Raw genomic sequence first — 27,291 nt, 5'->3', positions numbered from 1 at the left:
TCACTAAAATATTCAGAGAGAGTCAAGTGTGAAGAAACCAATTTACGTGTTCCTTACTCTACAATGCTAAGTTGACAATACGTTGTGTAGTTAGATGGTGTGATATAAATCTACATAAATCTGCATTTAAACACTGATGTCCAATGGAAAGTACAATGGAAATGTTGGTGTTACTGATAAGATTATTGCAGTTGCTGACACCCAGGTCCATGAGTTTCAATTAATTTCAGACTCCTACAGAATTAGTTGGCACTATAGGCTAACCTGAATAACCTAGAGCTGGATGTGTGTAAACACAAGTGCAGTCAGCCTGACCAGTTCACCTCTCTCCAGAATGCCACACATGTGACACACTGGTCCTTGACTCAGGTGTCAGCACAGCAGTGTGGCCTCCATACCCCTGACTCACCGGGCAGCCTCACCCAGACAGCTCCTTAGGTACAAACCACACACATGCCTGGCATATACTCACATTCTAAATACGATTTACTGCTGCCATCTCACAGGTCACAGATTAATCTTACTGTGTATCTGAAGCCCTGACAAACACCCAATTTATGCAACACAGCACGTATCCTTTCATTATTACATTCTCCTTTGAAGGCTCAGATAAATATCTGAGAAAAGCAACTGTGATTCTCTAAACTATTGATTGTCATTCTCAAGTAAGAGGGAGGAAGGAGATCTGATTTCTGATAGACAATTCAAAAGATATGAGGATAAAAAACAGAGCTAATACTTGGAATGGAGATGGAAACCAAAGCTTTCCCCTTCTCTGTGAGTGTACAGATAAATGAATCCTGAATTTCCTTTGCAGAGTCCTGAATTCTCCTGTAGTGAGTGGCACAGCTTCAGCTTTCAGCAGCAAGCAGGGAGTGCTGAATCATTGACCCCTTCCCAAGTGGAGTTTGTCTGAAAACGAGCTGTGACTGAGCCTTTTCAAGCAAATGTTCCTCTCTTTACCTCTACACTCCTGGGAACCATCGATGGGGTTGGGAACCATCACAAGTGCTCTGAAGACAGCAGTGGTTGTTAATCTGTGAGGTGTCCAGTCTGATCCACACTAGCAAGGAAGAAACTGTTAACTTGGCTTATTTGCCTACAAAACTGCAACTGAAATCCTGCCATGTTTTATCTGGTAGGTGTGACGGAAGCACAGCTCGTGTAGATGATTTGCAGTGTGATCCTCAAACATGTAACTATGCCAGAAAGTCAACAGTTATTAAAGAAAATGAACTTTAGCTTGGCAAATTACACAAGAGTTGATGTTATTGTTTCATATTCTTTGCATATATTTGCTCAAGACTGTTTTGGGAAGATGTGCTACAGAGTGAATTCTTAAAACCTATCACTTCTCAATGAATTCTACTTTTCCTTCTACAACTTTAAGCACAAAACTAAGGTCGTCTGAAGATGGGAACCTGTGTAAGAATGGCCAAATTATTTTGGGAGATAAACAAAACCTAAGTCAGGCAACTCAAACCAACTTGTCTAGCAGGAGATTATGACATCAAGAAACTGAGACTGGCCCATGAAAGCAAACATTCCTTACTCCTTGCTCACTATGGAATTCTTAATTTCCTTCAATAGTAGGCAAAGAATTTAACAAGTCAGGCTCTGTATTAGGCAAGTGATGACCAAGACAATTAACACAAATTAACTAGGAAAAGCCATTGTGCCCTCTTGATACTAACAAATCAATATTTTATCAAAAATTTGACCCATTTAAGTGAAAAAATATTAAACTGATCATTTCATGCCTTTTGTAAGTTATTTAGGGGAAATCTTCCTCTATAATTTAAGATGCAGATTGCAATAAAATACATAATTCATTAGAAATTGGTTCTGCATATTTCGTACATTCTTTTTTATTGCAACTTATGTGTGTCTTACTGACATATTTTCCCTTAGGTAGCAAGTGTCTGAGTACAATAAGGTAGCTGAGGTCACCACTAGTTTCCTGAAAAAATACCACCTTCCTGAAAGTTTCCTGAAAGGTCCACCACTAATTTCCTTTACTGAACACTTACACTGCACTTCATGCATTACTGTCTAAAAAGGTCGTAATAAACTCTGGACTTCTACGAACTCGTTCAGTATAAATTGTTTAAAGAAATCCAGCACAGCCTTTTTAACCTAAGCACTACCTGGTGCCTTGGTGGTACAATTAAGATAGTGTTTAATGCCCATGATTTAGAGCTGAAAAGCTTTATTTCAAAGTACCCAACACCAGCAAGCGCCCCCCACTTCCTTCTTCTCTGACAGACATGGTAACCGAGCTCAGCATCACAGAATTGTTCGGGTTGGAATGGAGCTCTGAGATCCCCAGCCCGACCCATCAGCCAGGGCCGGGCCACCTGGAGGAATGACACAGGGACGTGTCCAGAGGGGTTCTGAAAGCCGCCAGAGAGGAAAACTCCATGCCCTCCCTGGGCAGCCGGTTCCAGTGCGTTGCTACCCACAATGTAAAGTTCTTTCTCGTGTGGAGGTGGAACTTTTTGTGTTTTAGTTTACGGCGAGTGCTCCTCGTCCTGTCACTGCAAAGACCCCGGCACCAGCCTCTTGTCACCCGCCTCGGGGATACCGATATGCATTAATTGCAGGGAGACCACAAACACTGCGGAGCCGCACAAAGCCCTCGCAAACATCGTCTCCCGACCCCGCAGCAGGCGCTTAGCAGGCGAGGACCCTGCCCAGCGTGTCCCGGGAGGAGCCGGCGCTCAACAGCCAGGCACAGGAGGGGCCGGCACTGCCATGCCGACCACCCCTCACGGCAGTGCCCTGGTTCCCGCCTTACGGCTGCGACCGGGCGGGGCTGCGCCACACTCCTCAAACGGACCCCTCCATGGGGAGAGCGCCAGCCCCCACGGCTCAGGAGCAGACCCGGGAAGGAGGACCGGGAGGGAGCACACCCACCCCCCGCTCCCGGGGCGGACAGGCGGGCGCGCTGGCTGCCCTCACCCGCCCCCTCCCCTCAGAGCGCACTCGCGGCCCCGCCCGAGCGCCGCGCACGCGCCCTCGGCTCCCGCGGCGTCCCCCTCCCCGCGGTGGGGCCGGGGCGGTGACGTCAGCAGCGGCGGCCATTACACGGTGCGGAGCGAGGAGCGGCAGCGCTGCCGCAGCCGGAGTGCCCCGGGCCGCCCTCTCCCCGCGCCCGCCTGCCCGCCCGCCCTGACGCGTCGCGGCCGCCGCCGCTGTGGGGAGCGCGGATCGCAGGGGCCCGCGGGGCGGTGCGGCAGCAGCAGCCGGTGAGGAGGAGGGGGAGAGCGGGATGGAGGAGAAGGTCTTCACCAAGGAGCTCGACCAGTGGGTGGAGCAGCTCAACGAGTGCAAGCAGCTGTCCGAGGGGCAGGTGAAGAGCCTCTGCGAGAAGGTGAGGAGCGAGGGAGGCGGCGGGGCCGGGCAGAGCGCTGCTGGCGGGGGCGGTGTCGCTCGGCCGGGCGGGCGCGGGGCCTCGGGCGGGCCGGGGGCTCGGCGCGGCCCGGCGGGGGGAGCGGGCCGGGAGCCGGGGCCAGGCGAGCCGCGGCCCCTCGGCTGTGCTGGAGCCTCGGCTCCGCCTCCCGCCTGCTCAGCGCCTCCTAAAATGGCGCCGCGGCCGCGATGGATCCTCGGGAGAGACCCCCGAGAGACCCCCCTCGGTTAAAATGTTAAATCAGCCCCCCAAAGCGTGAGTTATTATAATGAAAAGAAAAGCTTATGGTAGGCGCTTGGAAATCACACGCGGTAAAGAGCTGCTGCTTTGATTTATTTCTTGTATTTTTCATGATATGAATAAGCGCAGACACGTTTATAACTAATTGAAGGGTAAATTAGCTTTGGGGCTTTGGTTTCTCTCAGTAAGGTTCTGGGTTTCACGAAATTCACAGAATAAACAATCGAGATCCTATATAACTGCATATTTTTATGATGTTAGTTTTAGACGTGGATATTACAGGGTAATGTGATGATTGAGACATTCATAGCATAGAAAGGTTGTAAAGCCAACCAAGGACAGATTGTGTTTTGGAAATTCAGGAAAATTTTGTTCTGGTTGCATCCAGAGGCATTTTCCAGTTGAATTCTAATTCTGGATGTAACTCCATAGCTGAGGGTTGTTGGTGGTAGTGACTTTTTTTTTTTTTTAAATTTACTAGTGGTTTTATGTATTTCTAGACTGAAAGATGAAATATTTGTGAATTTTTTGGGAACTGGATATTAAGGAATACATGACGTTATGGATGTACTGGCTTCTAAAGAAGCCTATGTACTTGCCACTGAAAGTCCCTAGAATATTTTAAAATAGGACTCATGCTCTCAAATCAGGTTGTTGGGAAGCAATTTTTTGAGAGAACTGTCTATGAACTTAATAAAGAACTTGTAGTGATTTTGGCCAGACTGGCTCTTGCTCCAGAACAGATATTTAGTTCACTTGTATTCCAGCAACTCAACACTGTTTCCATTTGATCCAGGCTGTGTATTTTAAAGGCTGTTGCAAGCAAGTGGCAATGTCACCGCCTGGCTATTTCCATGTGCCTCTCCAATGACGGCCGTCCAGCTTCTTCCTTGTAGTGCTTTATGTGAGAGGCAAGTATTTCACTTGCCATCGTTTATGAACTGAATCCCACAGGAGTGGGTGCATATGGCCCCATTTTGTGGGGCTGCATGGTAACTTGCAGGATCGTGAGGGATGTATAATGTACAAAAAGCTTTCAATGTACTGGGAGTTTTGGTTCAGTGAGAAGCAGGCATATCACTAGAAGTTCCTTACAGAAGATACAGTCCCAGTCATCAGTGTTGCACAAGATGACATTTTCATTTTTTCCCAGTGAAGAATAGAAATGAGCTGTATTTATGGATAAATGCGTAATGCTCATCACCAAGATAATGGTAAAGGAAAAAAGAAAAGAAGACTTTGTATCTGACTACCGTGTGTTGAGATGGGAGACCATGAGAATGTGGAAAACTGCCAATCACAGTATTATTTAGCAGCAGCCTTCATATTGGCTGGGTTGGCTCTGGGGGAGCTCTGGGTGGGGTGACAGTTCTGTGTGATGGGTGTGTGGTCAGCACTGTGCAGAGTTCAGCCGCAGGGCTGCTGATGTTAGGGAAAGTTGATTTGTTGCTGATAACTACAGGTGGATTTACTTGGACTTTCTGCTAAGAGTAGTTCAGTTTCTTCATGCTTGCTGATGGAAGGAATTGGAAATAGGCCCTTGAACTCTGAGTTTTCCATCTTCTTGTCTCTGCTATGTCCATGGAAGTGGGGTGAGAGCTCAGCTCTGCACCTTTGTGCTGAGGGACAGCAATTGCTTTAATGGGTTTCCATGTTCCCAGCACTGACTTTCATTAACCTCACTGGGTTGTTCTTTGTTTGGACTGTTCAGGTAGTTTTGTGGATGTAATCACATCATGATTAGCTTAAGGACATTGTCAAATGCAGTTATTGTTCCAAAGGACAGATAAAGACCCTACTAGGTATAAGTTGTTGTTCTTCACCACATTGAATTGCAGCTAGAGGTAGTTAAAATAAACAATTTAAAAAAATTAAGGGCTTTTCCTGATAACACTGTTTGATTGGATGATCTCCCTGACGAGTATTTCTTGATCTGCTGGGGCTTCATGTTTGCAGACTGGTGCCTGTCTAATAAGAATAAGCCTAAGGGCTCTCTTGTATTTCACTATTGATACCTGAAGAACTCAACAGGTTTTTATGCACATGACAATTGTGTGGCCATTTGTGCATCCCAGTTACTTTCTTGGCGTGTCCTTCAGTGAGCCTGGTTACCTGGGTGATGGTGGTGGTGGGAACTGGGCAGAAACATCTTCGAAGTCTAGGAGTAATTTGTAACCATGAATAATACATTATACTCTCACAAATGATTTGAAATAATCAACCTCTGAGTGGCAGTTAAATTATTCTAGGCTTGGTACGTGCTGTGTGTTTAATGCTCCATCAGTTGAGTGACCGATTGTGCTTTGCTTCAGCATTTGAGAAGTGCAAGTTCTAAAGAAGTGGTCAAAATATACCCAGTCCAGTTACTGGTACATGTCAGCTGTGTTTGTCCTGTTAGTGCTGAATTGTTTATTGGCAGAGGTGAAAGGAAGTCCTTTATTGCCAGGTGAGAGTTTTTCCACTGGCCATTTTGAATGGAAGGATGCTGGTTTAGTTTCTTTCCCATACATTGTGGCAGTGGAGGGAAATGGTCTTGTCTCCTCTGTGTGTAGATGCCCTTTATCACAGGAACTGGGGGTGTGGCACATTGCTCAGGAAGGTGGGATGACAGTCTAAAACTGCACAAAGGAATGAGGTGAATTTTTGGATAGAGTTTGCTTTGGTTATTGCAGAAAGTATCTAGTGCAGGTGCAGGCAGAGGTGTCAGAGCCACTCCCTCAAAAACACTACTCTGTAATTTAGTGAGTTTGAGTGTGGCATCTCCAGTTTTTGGAGAGAGGGAAGACTGTTTGGTCATATATACTGTGTAAAGCGTTTCAGGGTTCTTCAATTGCTAGTGAAATACCTTTGAACAGATAGTGCTGCTAGCCAAAATATATTAAACTAAGTGAAGGGCTGATGCTGGTAAAGGCATTCAAGAAACCTTGATTCAAGGTTTGACTCCTGCAGTTTTTGATCTGTAACAATGATGTTGGTTACATTTGCTTTTTGATTTGTCACCATTGCTAGTTTTTTAGTGTAAATCTGTTTCTGGGCCTGTTCTGTACTGTTCTCTGGTATGTACCTTATTTATGGTGTATTTTTCTAATTTTTTTTCCTGTTGTAGAATTTTCATTTTACATCAGGTCTTCCAAGTTGGATGTTCTGTAACCAAAGGTTACCCACTGCAGCTGTGTGAGTTATGCAAACTCATTTAGCTTATGTTGAGTGACTTAATTCTGAGAGGACATTTCTGATGAAGCTTTCTTTTGGGTCAAAAAAAGCCTGTGCAAAGTTCAGTTCCTGTAATACATCAAACTTACATGTTCTGTGGATCTCACTCCTGTGTTTTAAGCTGAGCTGTCTGTCCAACCTCTTTTTCAGACAGAGGCACATGTCCCCTTCTGCTTCCTACATTCTGTTCTGTTCAGGAGTTCCCTTTCTTAGCTGATTATTTTGGCCAGAAGTGGATGTTTTAAACTGTTTCCAGCTGCATTTGCAAGGCCTTTTCCATTAGCTAGCTTTTGCATTCCCATATCCATCATGTATAACTAACTATTCTTCAGACTAAGATGATTGTGAACATTAACGTTCTGTCTGAACTTGCTGTAAGTCAGCCAAGAAACCTGCCCCAACAGAGTTCCCAGGTGGTGAGAGTATGGTGTGCCCTGTGTGGTGGGCTGTGCATTGGGCAGGTTCTGTGTTCCTCTGCCCCCTGGCACAGGAGGAATGTGCAGCATTGCAGTTCTGCCGTGCCAGTGCACTGGAGACTGGATTCTGTAGCAAGGGAACGCTGCTGCCAGTGGCGGGAGGGCCCCTCAGCAGCTGTTACAGGGGCTCTGGGGGACCAGAGGGTGGTTCAGGGCTCCTTTGCTGCTCTCTTGAACATACCTAGGGATCAAGTCACTGATGGGGCCGTGTACTTACACCTTTTGTCTCTCTAACATTTAAATGACTCTGGTTTAGATTATTCTTGTACACTTAAAAAAAAATCGTTTGATGCCCAGTGTTCTGATTTGTTGTGGGGGTTTTTTCTGTGGTGGTTTTTTTTTTTTTTGTTTTTTTTTTTTTTTTTTTTTTTTTTTTTTTTGTTACAGTTGTTAATGAAAAACAGAAGGCACTTGGAGAGTCAACCTAGCCAGCCTTCTCACCTTGTCTGGATTCACATACAACATTTTGATGTGCATATAAAAATTTAGTCTTGAATGTGCCAGTGATTGTACCATCAGCAGATTTCTGGGTTTGTTTTGTTTTTTTTTCAATTCTAGTAAATTCTGTAAAAATTGAGTTGTGCTGACAGTGAGATGTTCGGCTTTGGTTTTTTGCTTTTTACTTGCAGTATTAGTTGTGATCAAGTAGGAGTGAAAGATACTTGTGTTGTTCTGGGCATAGTTTAAGCTAACAGCAGGAAGCACTCCTAAGTCAGAGCAAGTTCCTGCTTGAGTTCTGCCAGTTTGAGGCTGAAGATATGGACAAGGCTGCAGGACTGATGTCCTCTTTCAGATCTGCCTGTGCTGAGGCTGTTCCCTCCTCAGATGTGCTGACAGTGCTGCTCTGTGATTGCTTCCGAGCCATTTCCACTCACTCACCTGGGTTGCCTTCCCCAGCACAAAACCCAAACCTGTCTGGTTGTGTCTGACCTCGTACAGAGATCTGTGTGAGGGGAATCACAGGAGTAGGGACTGAATTTTCACTCTTGCTTAGGGACCCTTGAACACTACACTGTATTCAGTAATGCTGTTGTTGTTTTCTTTCAGGTAGAGAATATTGCGCTGGAAAAAGTTCATTCCTAACTAAGGAGTGAATACTAGAGCTCAGTTACTCAGTAGGTCTCCAATATTTCTGCTGAATATTTTGAACATGCCTTCCAGTTCAGGTGTTTCTGGTTTGCTGGTTGGTTCTAAACTCTTTCCTTGACGTTTGACATGCCATCCTCCAACTGGTGTCCTGACCTCTAGCATGACTGTGCCAAGCTGTGTTGGAGTTACTGGAACAAAAGGGTTGAGAACTTTCTGACTTGTTGATATCAGGCACAACTAGTTTGGGAATAGGTTTAGCCTATTTATTTTTTTAAAAAAGTGAATGATTCAAAATGAATACAGCTTGTTCTACAGGGAGGACTGAAAAACATCCCTATAAGTGGTCAGCTTCCTGCATTGCTGTCATTGCTGTGTTCTTGGAGCTCCCATGAGACAAGGAAGGCATAAGGGTTCCTGAGTTATTTGCCTTGTTATGTTTTTTAAATAAGTTTTTCCTAGATTATTTTTCTTCAATTTAAAGATACTAAGATCTTTTGTATGAACGAAAATAATGGCACTGAGTTCTTTCAGAAGACCCTCTTCCTATCCTCACTGCTCTTGTCAACTACTGATTGATGAACAGCCTTTCCCCTTCTTCCAGATTTGCCTCTGAGGGCAAGAATGCTACTGAACTTTTCAGATGGAAATGTTGAGGGGACTATCAAGGTTTCCAATGGTGTCATTCCTTTTGTAATACAAAGGAAGGGAGGGTTATTTGGCAGTTTGCTACTGATGCTTTCTTGTAGACCTTCTAGAATTTACAGGCAATAAAGGAAAGTGGTTGTCTTATTTTAATCTTACAGCAGTCCTGGCATTGGGGTTGCTCTTTTGGTTGGCGAATATCTTCCATTTAAACTGGTCTGTCTTCTCACTGAACAGAAGAGATTAGAAATGAAGGTGTAGGTGCTAGTCACAAATCCAGAGAGAAAGCAGATGCATCAACTTCTGTCCTGGCAAAAGGGTATTTTGCTGCTTAGTATTTCTATGTGGATGGAAATCCTGGTTTTACTTTGGAATACTAAACAATTAAATGTCAGTGGGGAGCTTTGTGTTTTAATTTTGTTCCTACTTACACATTCACACTGAACTCCTTAGTGGATTGTGAAGTTCGGCATAAATCAGTTTCCCATTTGTGTCATGTGTAATCTGACTGCCATGCCTCCTTCACAGAAGGGTGTTATTGGAGGCTTCATTTGTCTAGTTTTGTTTAAAATGTCAGTGAATTAAAATACCTTTTGCTTTAAAAAATAAGCCCATCTTTTGTCTGAACCTGATCTCTTTCCTCCCCTTGTGAGGAGTGGGGAAATCTTTAAATTGAAAAGCATTGACTCTGCAGAAGAATTGCTGACTGTAATGGATGACTTTGCTTGGAACTGGAACCTTTTCCAGGTCATGATGTTGGAACAGCTGAACCCAGTATTCATCCCAATTAGCTGATCATTGTGCCTTTAGTCACATCCTGTGCACCTTGGTGACAGGAAATTATGGGTGTGGCTGAAGTCTTCAATCTCATCAAAATATCTTTCTGGTAACTACAAATAACTATTTCTTGGTTACAGTGGGTGCTTCTCATGACACACTTTACTAGACAGCATGGTGGGCTGCAGGTGTGAATTCTGGTCTGCCAAGAATGACATGTTACCATCTGCAACCATGACTTTGGGGCTGTGTTGCCTAATCAAAGTAATGGTTGTATTTTCTTTACTGAGTTAGTAGAGGTAATCTTTTGATGACTGGTTCATAGTGCTGCTCCAAGCATTGATTTACAATTCAGATACAGTGATGTTTACTCTTTGGTTTGGGTCTTGTTATTTTCTTTTATGTGCCCCCGAGTTTCTCATGGTAGATAATTGGGCTGACTTGTCAGAGCTCCTGCTAGAATGTAAGGACCTATGAAGGGGTCAAAGTAATTAAGAAATATCTGGTACATTCTAGAAACACAGAGGAATTTGGGTGCACATTAATTCAGAGGATTTTGTAGAAATGGACCACTGGAAATTATTTCTGTGAGACAAGGTTGATGATGCACACTGCTCATGAGGGAAGCTTGCATATCCTCAGTACGGAGTGAGTTGAGGAAGTAAAATAGATGGATTATGGCTTTTATGGCACTTGACTCTGAGCCCTAATTTGTGGCATATAGGATAAAAAGATTTGGAGGGAGCAGGGGAGATAAGAGATACATCTGCATGCATACAACCCGTGCATCTCATTGAATAAACTGAGGATCTGAAAATCATATGGTAGTGACTTTGTCATCTTCTCAAAATTCTTATCTATAGCAGTTCATACACTTGGATCTTGTACTGTCTTAAAACAATGAAGCTGCTCTTTGTGTTTGAAGACCAGCACCTTGCAGAGATGTGGTTTGTAAACAGAGCCACCAAAGCAGCTTGGTACTGTTCAGATGGGCCTTTAGATGATGTGCAGCAGGCCAGGAATGGTTTCATTCTTAAGTACTAGGCTGAGTTTTTATGCAGTGCTACTCTTTCTATAGTAAAGTGAAAATTGGTTGTTTTCTTGTGTGTTTAAGCCAATATTGATTTTATTCTTGTTAAGTTTTGAGATTTTACAAGTTTTCTCTTTACAGAGAAATGACTGAGTAAGCCAGTATCAAGTCAGAATGAATTCCAGTCACTATGACTAAGCTGAAATGTATTTGATACTTATTGCTTATTGTTTGAACTTTGAGATTGTTTTGAGTAAAATATGTGACTTTCCACCTCAGCAGTAGTGTCAATGACAGCATTGCACTTGGTTCTTCTTATATTCTTCTTGTGTAACTGTCTCACAGCTGTGTGTTTTTTGTCTTTGACTTCATTGGTAATTGGCTGTAAAATTAGCATTTATCAACTTGAAGTAATGTGTTCTTTGCAGTCTTACTCTGTATGTGTTTGCACTTTATTTTGAAGTCTGAGAGTGTAGTGCTGAAAAAATAATTAAACTGATTCAGAGGCAGGGTTTTACAACTGTAATATGGTAGGTTGTTGATAACAAGTTTTTGCTTAAGTATCCTGCACCACAGAAGTTTGACTTGTAGTAGTATTCTACTATGTAAAAAAGATTAAGTGTTGGAGGTGTAGAGAAGTTCAGGGCTATCTTAATAGGAGGAATTGTTGAGAACTGAAAAAAGGCAGAGATATGAAAGAATTAATAGGTGCTCAAGAAAATCTGATGATGAATTTTATCATTGTTTGTCCTGATGATAGGCAGTGAAGCCTGGATGTTTCAAAATGTTGATGTCAAAATAATGCCTTGTTGCACTATGATCCTTTGTGGCAATAGGTCCCAGGGTGTTTGAAGTTCAGGCTGTGATGTGTGTGTCTTTCCCAGTTCTCCTGTCAGATGGTTGGATAAGGAGTTTTCTGCCTTCTGCTGAAGGGTGCTGAAGGGTGCTCTGCTGCTTCCTCTCCCTGAGCAAGTGTAGGAGAGCTGTTGATGGGAAGTCCATTTGTTGGAGAGGAGGATGGGTAGGGGGAGGGAGTTGTGTGATGTGGCGAGTGAGCAGCGCCTTCAAGAATCAATAAAAAGAGGGAGTGGAACCAGGTGGAGTTGCTGTGTGAGATCCAGTACAAGGTCAGGAGCACAGATACTGCAGGAGTAGTATTAGTGATCACAATTTGACATTGTGAAATTGTAGTATCAAATGTAATGTTGTCTTACCAACTTGTTTGTATTGTGTTATGGTATATTAAAATTCCTTTTTTTTACTTTACCTTTTTATAGGAATTATGAAAGTTGGGGGATAGTAGACTGCTTGCTGGTGGCTTGCTTTCAGGATGTTATTTTTTCTACCTTCAGCTTTGCTGAAGCTCTTTTATAGAGCCGAATGTTTAAGCACTTGAGTATGTGCTACTGTAAATGAACTAAACAGTTCATAACACAGCGTTGCATGGAACTGCTTTTAAAACATGGAAATGTTGGAATCCCTGCACCAGCATTCCTCCACTGCAGGATTTAAACAGAGGTTGCTGTTCTGCAAATTGACCTGGAACAGTCTTTTCCCATCAGAGTAGCTGTCTGACTTCTCTGTGTTTGGTCATGTGCGTATCTGAGTGATTTAATATTTCAGAAACTGAGGAAGCAACAACTCCATTGCTGAGACTTCTGCCATTCTCAGCACAAACGCTGCATACCTTTGATGAAAAATAAATGCTGCATTCTTTGTGCAGTGCTTCAAGTGTGTTAAGAAAATCCAGTGGTAGAAACATTCTCATTAAAGAGTAGGTTTCTTATATATATATTGAAGTGCTGTAAGCATCTCTGATGTTCTCCGTCTAAAGGAGAATTAAGCTGGCTAATGCTTCTGAATGTATGAGAGTATTAGAAGAGGCTAAAGCTGTTAAAACACCTTCAAAACATCCGGTGAGTGTCACTGCATTAAAATTAGCTCAAGTCAGGCTATCTTAAAATACATCTGCACTTTAAGCATCAACCACAAGCCAGGAATGACCTATCTTTAGTACTGGGCACAGTGCAAGTGGAAACTGTCATATGAGACTGACTTTTATGTAAATATGTCTGCAGAGTGACATCTAAAGCTTTGTGTTGTGCAGGGTGCTTAGCCATGCTGTATTTTTGCATTTCTTTGCAGTGAAACATTGAATTTCATGAGTTTCCATCATTAAACTTAGGTGTTGCTTCTGTTTGAAGTGGTGACCATGGTGGTCAGCCAGGATGATGTGTGGGACAGTGACACCACTTTTGGGTGGGAGTGTCAGCCACTTTCTTGTAGACAACTTGGGTTATAGAATAGAATATAATTTTTATGTATTGTCTTGTAATTGTGTTAATGAGGTAAAAAAGGGATCCTTTTTGAATAGGAGCATTGATGCTTGAAAAAGAGGGAAATCTTAGGAGATGCTAACTAGTAAACTTGTTACTATTTATATTTCTAATAGCTTCTTGATTTAGCAAATCATTGTGGCATGTGTCTGGTGACTGTTCTGAGAACAAACTGTAACCACTGTCTTGCATTATTTCAGAATTACCTTTCTGGTGCTATATTTAGCTTATGCTTCTTCATACAAATTACCTTTGTCTACAACTTTAATAGACACAATTTTTTGGGAAAAAATGGTGATTACAAACAGCCAGTTTTGGTTTATGAGGATACAGCTTGATGTTACTAATCTGTGTTTAATCACAAAACTTGTTGAGAGAACTTGCACAGGTAATGGCCTGCTCTGTAATTGCTGGTACCTGTGGATGTTCTCATTCTGCTTCATGCAGGACCCCCTGCCTTTGCAGGTGGGTTGAAGATGTTTCTACAGGTGAGTGCCAAGGCATTGGGAGTGTTTTGGCTGTGTCCGAGTTTGGGCTTTTGGAAGTAAGATGTTGGCAGGATTTTTAGATTCCATTTTTCAAAATACTTAAAAACTTTTAAAGTTCCAGTAGTGATGTTCATTATTCTATGCTTCACAGAACCATTTTTGTAGAAAGTCTGAAGGTTTGCTTCAGATACTGTCTGCAAGGAGGAAAAGCAGCCATGCAACTACTAATTACTAATACAAGGTTTCATAAAGTGAAATGCTGTTTTAATGGCATTTAAGTAAAGATAAACTTCTCCCTCAAGTGCTTCAGAGAAGGAAGGGACAAAAGCTCCGAAAGAGAGCGGGTAGCAGAGTTGGTAGAGTGTGCTTTCAATAAAACAGCTCTTCATAGACAAACTCACAGTTTTTGTGCTTTTTTGCTTTACAGGCTAAAGAAATTTTGACAAAAGAATCCAACGTACAAGAAGTGCGATGTCCAGTCACAGTCTGTGGAGATGTCCATGGACAATTTCACGACCTCATGGAACTTTTCAGAATTGGAGGCAAATCACCAGACACAAACTATTTGTTTATGGGGGACTATGTTGACAGAGGATATTATTCAGTCGAAACAGTCACATTGCTTGTAGCTCTTAAGGTAACTTTTCTTCTCAGCTTTACAGTCTTGTATAAAAGATATCATTACTATCCTGACTACACTTAATATCATGTTTTTCACTGCATTGGTATTAGAGCTACTGAAACTGACTTCTTGGCTTTCTTAGTTTTCTAAGTTCACTTCTTAAAAAAATTACAAAAATGTTCAGATGCAAGCCTGAGCTTTATCTAAAATGAGTGTTTATTTTTTACTTGCCTAAGTAGCAATCTTTAAGAATTTGCTTGGAGAGATCAGCTTAATGCACAGGTGTAGTGAAGTCCCCTAGTAATAATAAATATAACTTGTAATTAATCTCAAAAGTAATTGGCAGTTGAAGATTGGAATAAATGAGTCCTTTTTTCCCTTAAAGGTTATTATATAATCTTCAGAATGGTTCGGTTTTAGTTGCTTTATTGATGTGTAGCAGGGATTGAGGAGTGCAAATTCTCTTCTGGGGAGGAGTTGCTCATTGGTGTGCTAAAATAATCTCTTCTGTGTAGGTCCGTTACCGCGAACGTATCACAATTCTTCGAGGGAACCATGAAAGCAGGCAAATCACACAAGTTTATGGCTTCTATGATGAATGTTTAAGGAAATATGGAAATGCAAATGTTTGGAAATACTTTACAGACCTTTTTGATTACCTGCCTCTAACTGCCTTGGTGGATGGCCAGGTATGTTAACATTTGACAAAGTTGAACGTTTTTTATTGTTAAGGGAGACCTCAACATTGCATTCTGTCAGTTCTCATCTTTAAAGGAATCTCATGCAGATTTTCTCATAATAAAACTGTTCTAACTGCACTGATTAATGCAAATAAGCTTCATGTTTCTTGCAGATTTTTTGTCTACATGGTGGCCTCTCTCCATCTATAGATACACTGGATCACATCAGAGCACTTGATCGCTTGCAGGAAGTTCCCCATGAGGTACTGAAAAATAATTTTCTAAGCCAATGAGATTGATGATTCAGCATGTATTGGGGGGGTTAAGCTTGCAGGCTGAAAATTAAATTCAAATCAACTTAACAATATTAAAGGGCCTGTTGTCTCATCTGTTCTGGAAAAAATTTGTTCTGGATTTTTTAAAGGAAGAATGAGGGACGTGTCCTTGCTTAAAGAAAGAAACATATTAAGTGTCAAAGAGTTGTGCAGGGGTGGTGCAAGTATTTTTGGGTTTTGTTTGCTTTTGGTTCTTTGCACTTCCCCTCTGAAACATCATCTACATCTCTTACAGGGTCCAATGTGTGACTTGCTATGGTCAGATCCAGATGATCGCGGTGGCTGGGGAATTTCTCCTCGAGGTGCAGGTTACACATTTGGACAGGATATTTCAGAAACCTTTAACCATGCTAATGGCCTTACGTTGGTTTCAAGAGCTCATCAGTTGGTAATGGAGGTGAGCAGGACATCCTGTGTGTTCAAACTTGGGGCTGTGTCCTTGGTCCATTTATTCCATGCTCTATGTGTCAGAGATGTGCATATGCTATTGTGACAGGTGATGATCCAGTTAGGAGTATTCCAGAAACTTGACCTTGGCAGTATTCATGTGCTACCAAAGGAATTTGACAGTGGAGTAACCTTCTTTTGGCATGGTTTTCCTGAAAATTTACAGCAATATCTCAAACCAAGCTTTGGTACTAGATGTGGTTTCAGTAAGGATAAAAAGGTTTTTAAATATGTGTCTCTTGGAAAAAAGGTGTAATTTTCTTTTTAGCTTGGATGTGTGCTTTTGTTCTTGGTCTCTAGTTGTTCCTAGCAGTTCAGATTTTTAAACCTATGTCTGGACTCTGGTTTTGGTGATCATAGTTGAAGGTTCAGAGTGGATTGTGTACTTTAGTATTGCCATTTTAACTATTTAATGCTAATGCAATGGAGAAATATTGCTAGGTGTTTTTTGGTTTTTTTTTTTTAATACCTAGCTCATATTTGCTAGTAGGAAGCAAACTATGAAGGCCAAAATTCCTTTTTGCCCTTTTTCTCTCCAGAAGAGAAAAAAGATACAGCCTTAAGCTTATTTAAAGTAACCCTGCAAATGCCACTTAGGGCTGTGCACATTAAAAGGTTGGTTTATAGTCGGGCAGTTTCATGGGGTACATTAACTTGCTTGTCTGAATTATTTTTTCCTTCCTCTCCAGGGGTACAACTGGTGCCATGATCGGAATGTAGTAACAATTTTCAGTGCTCCAAACTATTGTTACCGTTGTGGCAACCAGGCTGCAATTATGGAACTTGATGACACTCTAAAATACTCCTTGTAAGTATATTTAAAAATGAGAATTATGTTGCCTGTGATTTGAGGATCCCATTTAATTATGTTAAAGTATGGGGTTTTTCCCCTCTCTAAGCTTTTGGGAGGTAGAGTGAGTGTGGAATTGTTGGGTTAGTCACATTTAAAGTCTTGGAGTCAAGCCTCTGGAACAGTTGCTGTGGGGATCTTCTCTGTCAGATTAAAGTGAGACTCCTCAATTTTGTTTTGCATAACTACCTGGATTTTAATGACTTACTGTGTAGGGATGTGATTTGAGAGCAGAAGTCTGTAACATCTAAGGTAATGCCTTCCTGTCAGTCTTGGGCAGGAGACTTTTGAAACCTTTGAATTCTTCTGGTGTTGGGTGTCAGGTCTTTTAATGAGATTTCTAATTAACTACTGCAGCAGCAACTTTATTAGTAAATGAGGCAAAAGCACTGTGCATACTGCCCTCTTTGGTAATAATTTGAGACTTTAATTTTCTGATAGATAACAAATGTTCAACCACTTTGAGTCTTAAAGCTAAAATTAATTTCTCTCCAGACCTTCATGGTAAGAGGAATTTAAAATGTGATGGTTAAAAGTACATACTAACAGGAGGGGAAGAGCTAGAACACTAGTTCTAGAAACCTTAACTTGGTTGATAAAACTTGCAGTGGCTCACTTGTATTGAACCAGTGCTCTGTAACTCATGGCTGGAGCACAGCTGGGTGAAGGCTGAGCTCTCACTGCTGTCTGTGCTCTCAGTTTGCAGTTTGACCCGGCACCGCGCAGAGGTGAACCGCATGTTACTCGTCGCACCCCAGACTACTTCCTGTAAAGAGATTTTAGACCTGTACAGTATTGCCATGAACCATATGTTGACCTAAAGAAAATGGGAAGAGCAACAGTAACTCCAAAGTGTCAGAAAATATTTAACATTCAAACTTTGTTTTCACATGGACCAAAAGCCGTGCCATATTCAATACAAAGCCTCTTGTCATCAACAACTGTGACCACTTTAGAATGAACCAGTTCATTGCATGCTGAAGCAACATTGTTGGTCAAGAAACCAGTTTCTGGCATAGCGCTATTTGTAGTTACTTTTGCTTTCTCTGAGAGACTGCAAATAATAAGATGTAGACATTAACACCTCGTGAATACATTTAACTTTCCATTTAGCTATAGCTTTATTCAGCATGACTGTAGATAAGGGTAGCAGCAAACAATCATTGAAGCTTAAAGAACATTTTTAAAATAAGTACCAAGGCCTCATATTTGTTCTGAAACTGTTTGTTTGTTTTATTTTCAGGGAATACTGTTTAATTTAATTATATTGATTTTTTTTTTTGTCTGCACTCAGTTCCCTTTTCCACTCTGCCCTACCATATTGTCCCTTGTAATTGTCCAAGGATAGTGAATTACTTTGAACAGAACTGTTTTTTTCTGTAAAACAATGTTACTGCAGGACAGAGCTGCAGTGTTTTTCATAATAAACTTGTGAACTAAGTATGGAAAAATGTCAAAATTCTAATTGCATCTCAGGTCAACTGTGGTTTAATAAACTAACATGTAACTGGATGGGTTTTATAAACTTGCATAGAAATTTCCACCGTATAAATAACTAAAACTGAGGTGATTTGGAGTGTGCTGGAAAACTCTGACCTTCTGAATCCTGTCCCAGGAAGGTGCCTGGGTCTGTGTCTCACTTGCTGGTTACTCACATGTTGCTCTTTCCCTCTTGGTGCTCTACTGAAATACTCAGAAATGGAAGAATATAAGTTCACTTAACTGATTGCGTTGTGGCTTTATTTCAAGTGTAAATCTAAGTTTGAGTCATTTACAATGTAGGTGCTAATACTTAAAACCATTTTTCTGAAAAACTAAGAATAAAACCAGTTTTGTAAATATTAAAGGAAACAACTTGAAGTTTAGTGCTACGTGTATTTGCCCAGGCTTCCATTCTGAAAAACAGTGGTATGTGGTTTATGTTAACTTCTGTTTAAGTATTTCCTTTCTACTAACTTCTTCAAAATTTGAACCCAAATTTGATTATTTGGTTCAAAGCAGAAATTCAAATGTTATGCCTTCTTAAGGCTTGTGTGTGAAACTTCTTGGGTACATCTAAATGATGTATCTGGCTGTTCACTTAGTAGAAGGTCTCTTAGTATTCATATTGTTTGAGACTAAGTTTCTTGGGCACAATGTAGGTTCTGTAATAACATGGAGGCTTGTTTTTTAAACTGCTTGTTTCTAAGGGAACACACAGAAGTTTTGCAAATGTCCAACTCACCTGGAGGTCTAGTCCTACACACGATTTTCTGAAAAGCTGGAGGACCACTTAATTCTTTAACTTGCAAAGAAGATGCTGCATTTCATCAAGCATTACTTAATTCTCTTTCAAAAAGGCTCAAGTTGTTGCTTTTCCTTCAGCAAAATTTGAGCTTTGTCCTGTAGGTTGGGTTCCAAGTGGCTCCTGGAGACCTCAGTGCTGTAGTTTGATCTCTTACAGGAAGAAGTGCATGCTAAAAATAAGTGCATCTGAAGTGACTTTTTTTAGTATATTGGGAGCTTTTGCTTTGATCACTATTAAAAAAATCCTTTGCTGAGAGTAGTTCACGTTCCATTCTGTCGCTTGTCTTTCTCTGTGTTTGTGTAGATGAGACTTTGTGCTTTCATTGACACCATTCCTTCAAGAGGAATGACTTTGCCCTATTTTCTGCTTTCCTTGTTGCTTTAATTGGTGTGACTCATCTGCTCTGGCAGGGAGCAGTCCTTTCCTTGCTTCAGTTTCTGTACACAAATCCAAATGGTTAGTAAAGTCCATGGATAATGTTGGAGTCACTCCAGTTTTTGTGCTTTCCTCTATAATTATGTTGTGATGGTCTGTGTGAAGATTCCAGTGCAAAAACCACATTGTGAAGAAAAAATAAGTTGCTGTGATGGAGCACTAACCAGCTGAACTCATGTTTAGAAGATGCAAGAGAAGAAACAAAGATAGAGATAACTGGGGTTTGATTTATTAGTAGCTGATTGGTACCTGCAGAAAACTTCCTTCAGCCTGTGACCATGGTGGCTGCAGAGAAATGAGCAGGTTTTGGAGATCACTGGTAATTCCTTCCATCTCCACAATGCCTGCCATGCAATACAAACTGGAGGCACAGCTGGAGCTCCTGTGTTGTGGTGGGTCAGTGTTGAAGTGGGAATGTCACATCTAAGAACTAGGTGTGGAGGGGAGGTGGGGAGGGCTGACATTGGGGTTTGGTTATCAGAAGCAGTTGGGAATGAAATTATACTTTTCCATGAGCTGTTCTTTCTCTTCCTTTCTTCTCTCTTGAGCTTGAATAGAGCCAGGAGACTATTGATGGACAAAGGAGGAGGGTTTTAAGCTTTCCAGATTTCATTTTGCATAAGTCATTGGCCATATATCAAAGTGAGCACCCTAAACTGCTGCAGGCCTGTCCTGAACTAAGGGCCCATTAAATCAAAAACAAGAGACAAAAGATGTATTATATACATACAGAGGTGTGTAGATTTACCAGATTTTCTTCCCCCTTCACCCTCTTTCTACACCTTCCTTCTGCCTCATTCCACCCTGTGCTTTGTTCCTCTACTTCTGGCCCCCCTTCACAGATCCCTGGAGTTTGGGGCTGGCTGCTGCCCCCGTCCCTGCTCCATTGCTGCCCAAGCTGCTGCTGCAGGTGGATGTTTGTCCAAGGTAACCAATGTGTGTGACTCACCTGGGGCTCGTTCTGGATTGTTTTAGCTGCTGATGCTGCTGTACACACTCAGTATCTCTGACCTGAGTGCTTGGGCAGTGTTACCTCGTTTAGGTCTTCTGATCATGCCCTGGCAGGATCCTGGATGTGTGGGAGAGTGCAGAGAGAGCGTTACCTCCTTCCCCAGGTGTCTGGTAACAGAACAAATTCTGCTCTGGGAAAAAGGTGGTGAGGGGACATCCTGCCAATGGAAGCTGTGACATTTCACCTGCCTCTGTCTTGGTCCAGTTCCTGTCAAAAGCTCCTCTAGTGACAAAAAACTGCTGAGAGGTGCCAATACCTGCCAATCCATGTTCCATGGGATTTATTTTGATTTTTATAGTAGTAAACTGAAGCACCGAGTCCTTTTTAGAAACCAATTGTGTCTAAGGACCTTGGAACAAGTCTCTGCTCTGACAATTTAAAAATTTATCCTGACTCTTAAAGGATTTCCTCCTGTACAAGACAAAACCAAACTGCTATGATAGTGCTGGGTTTATTTTGGGCCTTTTTTCATAGTTCCATAAGCACATTCTTTTCCTTAGCAATACTGGAGTGCAGTTTCTGCCCTTGGAGGAGCTGTGACCTTGAGGGGGCTGAAGAATAAGTACTCATTCAAGAAAAATGGTGGTAAGATGCAAGTGTGATCACAATTTTGAATTTCAAATTAAATGCTGCTCCAAATTCAGTGAGTTGAAGGTGAGCCTCCACTCTGATTACCTCCTTATGCACCTGTTCCACACTCATTTATTGCTTTAATTGCTGCTTGTTTTGTCTGGATGCAGAACACTCTTGGAAACTCTTAATGTATTTTAAGGGTTGCCATGTAGGTTAGAGCAAATTTTGCCTGAGAAATGGCTTTTTACGAGTTCTGTTTTTTGGCAACAATACTCATGGTTTGTACGAGCTTGGATTTTTGGAGTGAAATGTCTGCAAGCAGTGATTTTTGAAGCCTTGTAGAAGGCAGTGGGTGCCTTCTGTGTGCTACAGCAGTCATGACACAGAGTATTGGTGTTCTGCAAGTTCTTCTGGGAGAAGGTTGGAAACAGGTAAAGTGTTACCTGAAAATCAGAACTGAACTGCGTAGAAATCTTTCAGTACCCATGAACACACCAACAAAGCCCTGCAGAGTCAGCAGTTCATGAGTCAGCCTTCTGTGGTTTTACAAAAAGTTATTTTGGTGCTCTAATTCATTTGGCTTTACTCCTTTTGGATAGGAATAAAGGCAGGCTGCTTTCTTGAGCAAAGGACCAGAGTGCTTTGGCATATGGACAGGGAAAAAAGGCTGAAACAACACTTTTGGTTTTAAACTAAGCAGTGCTGCAAGTTTTAGCCCTTTAAAACCTGTGCTGGAGCTTAAAAGCTTTACTCTTTAAGATGAGTTGAACTACTGATCTCTTAATTACTCTCTGGTGAACAGAACTTTGGGTTGGAGACTGAAATGATTGCTGCTGGTATAAATAATGTATAAAACATTAGTTGCTAATAGTACCTGGGACTGCTAATTGGAGGAGCAGCATGATCAGGGTGAGCATCCTCCATGAGAACTTGGCAGGAAAGTGATTTTGAGGAGAACACTCCATTTTGCATCTACTCATACCATTGCACAAGGTTGTATAAATTAAACTAAATCTTTGCTTTTGGTTGTCTTGACTTCTGTATACATCTTCCTCAGTAGATTCCCCCACATACATCTGGGTTTTTTGAGGTTAGGTTATTTTGGTTTGTCTTTGTTGCTTTAGTTAGTTTGTTTTTTAATTTCAATAAATCTATAAGCTGTTTTATGCATTTAAAACCAAAAGTGCTGAACTGTAAAAGAGGAGTGTCCTGTTTACATTGATAATTGCATGATTGATTGGGCTGAAAGGCTTTAGCCTGGCTCCCAACTGTCTTTATTTTTCAGGAGTTTGAGAAAACACCCCCTTACAGCCAGCCTAACCCTAAACCTTGCTGTGAAAAACCTTTATCGTGGCCATCAGTGCAGGAGTCAGCAATGATGGCTGCTCTATTCTGCTTCTTTATTTTATAAGGAGAATGGGGGGGGCAGGGGAGGGGAGCACATGGCTGGAGAAGCCCTGCCTGGGAGTATCCTATGGTGGGTGTTTCATTCCACGCTTGACCCACTTTCCAGGCAGCTCTGCTCCTTTTCCACGGCTGTGTTTGTCCTCGGGGAAGAGGAACACAGCCGGCTGCTGATGGAGCAGGGACAATCCCAGAGGAGGGGGTGCCACAGCCTCCCGGGAGAGAGAGAGGCTGGTGATGGGTTCTGATTGTCTGGTCATGAGTTTATCCAGCTTTAGCTCAACCATCTCGAAATGTTATTGGACTGTCCCTTTCTCCCCTGGAATCTCCTTTTGAAATGTTTAGAGTGCATTTAAAAATGCTGACTTCTGAAACACACTGTATTTATTCCCATGGACTTTGAAACCTCAAAGCAACTGCTCATTATCATCTGTGGCGTCAGAACCAGCCCAGAATCTGCTTTTTGGACTTTGAACGGCTCCAGCGTTGGAGACCAGTGCCAGGCAGCCCTGTAAAGCTAACCCAGTTCCCTTCCCCTTGTGTTTATATCAAGGATTTTTACAGTTTTATACGGTACTACTGAAGGTCGTTCTCAAGGCCACCCACAGAAAGTCTGCGCTTTCCATTTCCCCGGGAATGCCCGGGAGCGCATCTCTGCGGGGCTGAGCTCGCTGAGGCTCCCGTCCCTCGGAGCGAGCCCCGGCGCCACCGCGTGGCGCTGCCCCGGCACCGGCCGCCGTGACCCGCCCGGCCCGGGAGCCGCTCTGCAGCGGGCAGGGCTGATGTGACTCCCCCTAACGGGCTGCAGGTGGGTGACTCTTGTCATCCCATCGCAGGGGTCCATGCTGTTGTCTCCTATCACAAAAGTTCCAAACCTTCTTGGTGTTTCTCGTGGGCATCTCCTCAGAGCATTAACTCTTTCTTCTCCAAAAGCAGCCAACTGACTCCAGTTCCCTTCTTAAGGGGCCACCCCACTCTTTTATAGCACTCTTCTTCTCATTGGTTACAGCTGTGGCCTGTTAAAGTCAGGCCTGTTCCTAATCTTTGCTAATTGGCCCAGCTGCAATGCCTTAGGGGTGAGATTACTTTCTACACTATCTTTATTTTCTTATATTCTATCCCCCTACAGGTGACCCTTGCCCTCGGCAGCCAGAGGATCCAGGCTTGGCTCCTCCACAGTGCTCCCGATGATTTCAGAGGATGCCAGGGCAGAACTAGTACAAAAATCACTGTTTAAATATGGGGAGGTGGAGTGAGGGTGAGATTAGGAAATAGGTGCTGCAAATAGGTTTGAGGTAGGTATTTCTATTTTCAGTCTTCCTCCTCTTCATCTTCAGTTTTTTAAGCTCTCTCGAATCCCCATTGTTATATAAGGGGAATGGGAGTGCTGTTAGAGGAAGGAATAGAAGCTGATAAAATCTCACTTGGTGTCTGCTTGACAGGATTTGGTTATTGGCTTTTACCAGTCCATTGGTGTCTAGTCTGCTCCCAGAATCCCCACCTGCCATGCTGTGTCCAGCTCTGGGATCCCCAGCATCAGAAGGATGTGGAGCTGCTGGAACAAGACCAGAGGAGGCCATGGAGATGCTCTGAGGGCTGGAGCCCCTCTGCTCTGCAGCTGGGCTGGGAGAGCTGGGGGTGCTCAGCTGGAGAAGAGAAAGCACCAGAGAGACCTGAGAGGCCAGGTCTCAGTGCAGTGCCTAAAAGGGCTACAAAAGAACTGGAGGGGGCCTTGGGACAGTGGCCTGGAGTGACAGGACAAGGGCGAATGGCTTTAAACTGAGAGAGAGCAGGACTAGATTGCATATTGGGAAGAAATTCTTGCCTATGAGTGTGGTGGGGCTCTGGCACAGGTTGCCCAGAGAAGCTGTGGCTGCCCCATCCCTGAAGTGCTCAAGGCCAGGCTGGATGGGACCTTGAGCAACCTGGTCTAGTCCACAGCAGAGGGTTGGAACTGGATGAGCTCTAAGGTCCCTGCTGACCCAAACCATTCGAGATTCTCTGATTCTCTGAGCTGGACTCTCACCCAAGTGCTGGGCTCTGCCACCCACCATTTTGCATTGCTGGGGTACAACTTCTATGAAAAGTGACACTGTCTCAAGGATGCTGTTTTAATACAAATTTTGATGAAGTGGAAATGCAATAATTAGCTTTTTATATAATTAGCTTTTTCAGACTTGTACTGAGAACAAGAATTTTCCTCTTCTGCTGCTGCATTGTTCCAAGACTACTTTAAAAAACAGTGGCCCAGGCCTTTGAGCTCAGCAGTGTCCTTCTACCATCTCTCTCACATGAATAATTCTGATGTTTTCTGGTTTTACACTGAACCAGTCAGTTCAATTATTTTCAAACTTGATGTGGCTGCTTGTTTTAAAAAATGCTTTTCATCTTTTGTATTCCTGAAAAAAAGAGGATGATTTTTGCAGCAAGTCTCATTCTCCCCTACATGTAGATTAGGTTCTTTTTCAGACCCCATGGTCATACCTGGCTCTCTCCCTGGCTTGCTCTCCCTCAGAGAATTCAGGATGAGTTATGTGAATTTTTCAAACTTGTTGATGGAGCAAAGCTGAAGTCTTTCAAGCCCGATTGTCATTAGACTTTGACAATGTCACATCACATTTGTATTGAAAAATAATCAGTGTGTTATCTCCATAATCTCTAACTCACCACCAGCAGCTAAAAAAAAAAAATCCCCTTTCTCTGTCAAAGTGAAATGTGAGGTGCTCTGAAGAGTGGGGGGCACATTAATTTTTGCCTGAAAGAAACATCCAAGAAGGGAACATGAGGCTGTGGAGCAGATGCAGTGTCCAGGAGGCTGCTCCTTCACGTTCAGCACGTTAAACTCTCTTCCCCTGCGGCTGCACAGCTGCTCAACTGGCTGTGCCTGCAGCCCAGGGATGCTGTGAATATGTAGGTCAGGGCGCTTCTGGATCTGATTAAGCGTTAAATCAAGCTCAGTTGCTCCAATCTTTTCAGGTATTTGCTTTGGTGTTAAGCTGCTCCCATCCTCCTCCATGTTCTCAGTGGTCAAACGCCCTAAATTGTAATTTACCCGTGGCTGATACATGGTGTGATTGTCTGCACTCAGGGGAGCAATGCTCAGCTTTAGGATTGTTTGCAGTGCAATCATTACCTGTGTGCAGAACAATTGAAATTGGGCCACCCCCTTTTTGAAGCAATCTTGTTTTTGCCTCACAGCTTTAGCCAGGGATGGGTTTTGTGCCATTAACACTGAGTGACCCACAGGACCTGGGCTATCGCTGCTGCAGCAGCTGCTTTCCCCAGCAGATAACGGGAAGCAGCTGGAGTGGCTGGGCAGGTTGGTTGTATGATATGTAGGGCACAGTGGGAGGTGCTGGGTGTGATTATTGCATATCTGTCACTGCCATCTGTCTCTTTTTGGGGTGTGGGGTGTTTTTGCTGTTTTAACTTTCCCAAACTTCTAATTCAACAGTAGATTTCAAAGTTCACTGAAGATGGAAGTTCCTCCTTTGGAAAGCTGTGGGGAGATGTACCAAGTATAATCAGCAGTATAATTTTAAATTAAATTTATCCACAACTATAATTAAGCATAGAATTTAGCTTTCTGCCTCTTCCTAGATTCCATTAGATTTGTCTTGTGTTGAGAGCAAACCCCATCCCCCCTTTGCTGAGCCTGATTTGCAGTCTGTGAGCTTGTGCTTGCTGGTCACGAGCCAAATCAGAAACCTTGGTCTTTGGCAACACTGGGAAAGGGGATTTAGAATTTGTAGACAGGTTTTCCACTGGCCACCTTCTCTTATTGTCTGATTCTCTAAACCAAGAAATTTTAATATAAATTAAAAATAATTTTAAGGAAATTTAGGAAAATAAAGGCAGTGGTTTTTAGTGCACTGAATGTGGTTCTCAGCACTGGAGTATGAGATGATGTGATTGAGGAAGAAAGAGGTAAATGTGATGCTGGTACAATCAAAAAGTCGTGTTAGATGTAGTCTGGAGGTTTCACACTCTACACATGAGATACATATAAATTAAAAATGAAAATTAGGTCCCATTCAATGGTGAGCAAAGAGCTTATGTGGTTATCAATACCAGGATCTCTGAGGAACTTCTGTTAGTGTCCAAGGCTGCTGCCAAGCATCACCTGGGTGCTCCCTCAGCTCTTAGGATGGGTTCCAGGGGGGCACACAGTAATCCAGGCTGGAAGGAACCACAGAGGTGACCTGGATGCACCTGCAAAGTCAGATCAGGTTGCTCAGAGTTGTATCCAAGTCTGCTCTAACAAGCTGCTCAGCATCCTAAAGCCCCTGGAATAAACTTCCCAAGTCAGGCAGTCACCTCAACAGTTCTTTGGAATTTATAGAGAGGCCTGTTCTAAGTGATATGCTCTGTGGAACTCCCAGGCTACCAGCTGAGCTCTAGGAGGTCCTTTCTGACTGAGAATCTATTTGAGTCCTCCATCTCTCCAGAGAAACAGCCTCAAAGAACAAGGTATTTCATATCGAATATTTTCTAATTGTAGTCTCACTTGTTATGTGAGATAGATACTGGCACAGGTTGCCCAGAGAAGCTGTGGCAGCCCCACCCCTGAAGTGTCCAAGGCCAGGTTGGATGAGGCCCTGAGCAACCTGGGACAGTGGAAGGTGTCCCTGCCCATGGCAGGGTAGGTGGGACCAGATGAGCTTTAAGGTCTCTTCCAACCCTTAACATTCTATGATGCTGTGTCTACTCTCAGATGGAAGGGAAGAGAGCAAAGGAGGGAAGGGAGTAAGGAATACTTGCCACTTCATTGGCTTGGCTACTGAACTGAGCAAAACAAGGTTCTCAACTAAGAAATTCTGAGTCCTGCAAAAATTCTTCATGTTAGAAGATAATTTCCAGTGGGTCTGGAAAATAAGGATTTGTTCCCTAATGTGTGGGGTGCACAGCCTGGGACTCTCTGGAACCCCAAGAGATGGGAAACC

The 27,291-nt window shown here is 42.8% G+C and overlaps 1 protein-coding gene across 1 annotated transcript; it reads left to right on the top strand.

Annotated features, from left to right (window-relative positions):
- The first annotated feature begins 3,052 nt into the window (after positions 1-3,052).
- Positions 3,053-19,192, top strand: PPP2CA (protein phosphatase 2 catalytic subunit alpha). The gene is made up of 7 exons (XM_071443220.1): positions 3,053-3,373; positions 14,131-14,340; positions 14,841-15,014; positions 15,179-15,268; positions 15,576-15,737; positions 16,477-16,595; positions 17,337-19,192. The coding sequence occupies exons 1-7, from the start codon at positions 3,272-3,274 to the stop codon at positions 17,407-17,409; spliced, it is 930 nt and encodes a 309-aa protein (XP_071299321.1). The 5' UTR covers positions 3,053-3,271; the 3' UTR covers positions 17,410-19,192.
- The last annotated feature ends 8,099 nt before the right edge of the window (positions 19,193-27,291 follow it).

This window comes from Agelaius tricolor, unplaced genomic scaffold (genome assembly GCF_023055355.1).
Source record: "Agelaius tricolor isolate 1412-34295 unplaced genomic scaffold, bAgeTri1.0.p SCAF_18, whole genome shotgun sequence".
Taxonomy (NCBI): Eukaryota; Metazoa; Chordata; class Aves; order Passeriformes; family Icteridae; genus Agelaius; species Agelaius tricolor.
This window is presented reverse-complemented; position numbering and strand designations above follow the sequence as displayed.

What these genes read in the sequence shown, in the direction of transcription:
- PPP2CA (XM_071443220.1), top strand. Translation starts at nt 3,272, where the DNA reads ATGGAGGAGAAGGTCTTCACCAAGGAGCTCGACCAGTGGGTGGAGCAG. An exon ending in CTGCCTTGGTGGATGGCCAG is followed by an intron (nt 15,015 to 15,178) that starts GTATGTTAACAT and finishes TGTTTCTTGCAG; the next exon opens with ATTTTTTGTCTACATGGTGG. An exon ending in CTCATCAGTTGGTAATGGAG is followed by an intron (nt 15,738 to 16,476) that starts GTGAGCAGGACA and finishes CTTCCTCTCCAG; the next exon opens with GGGTACAACTGGTGCCATGA.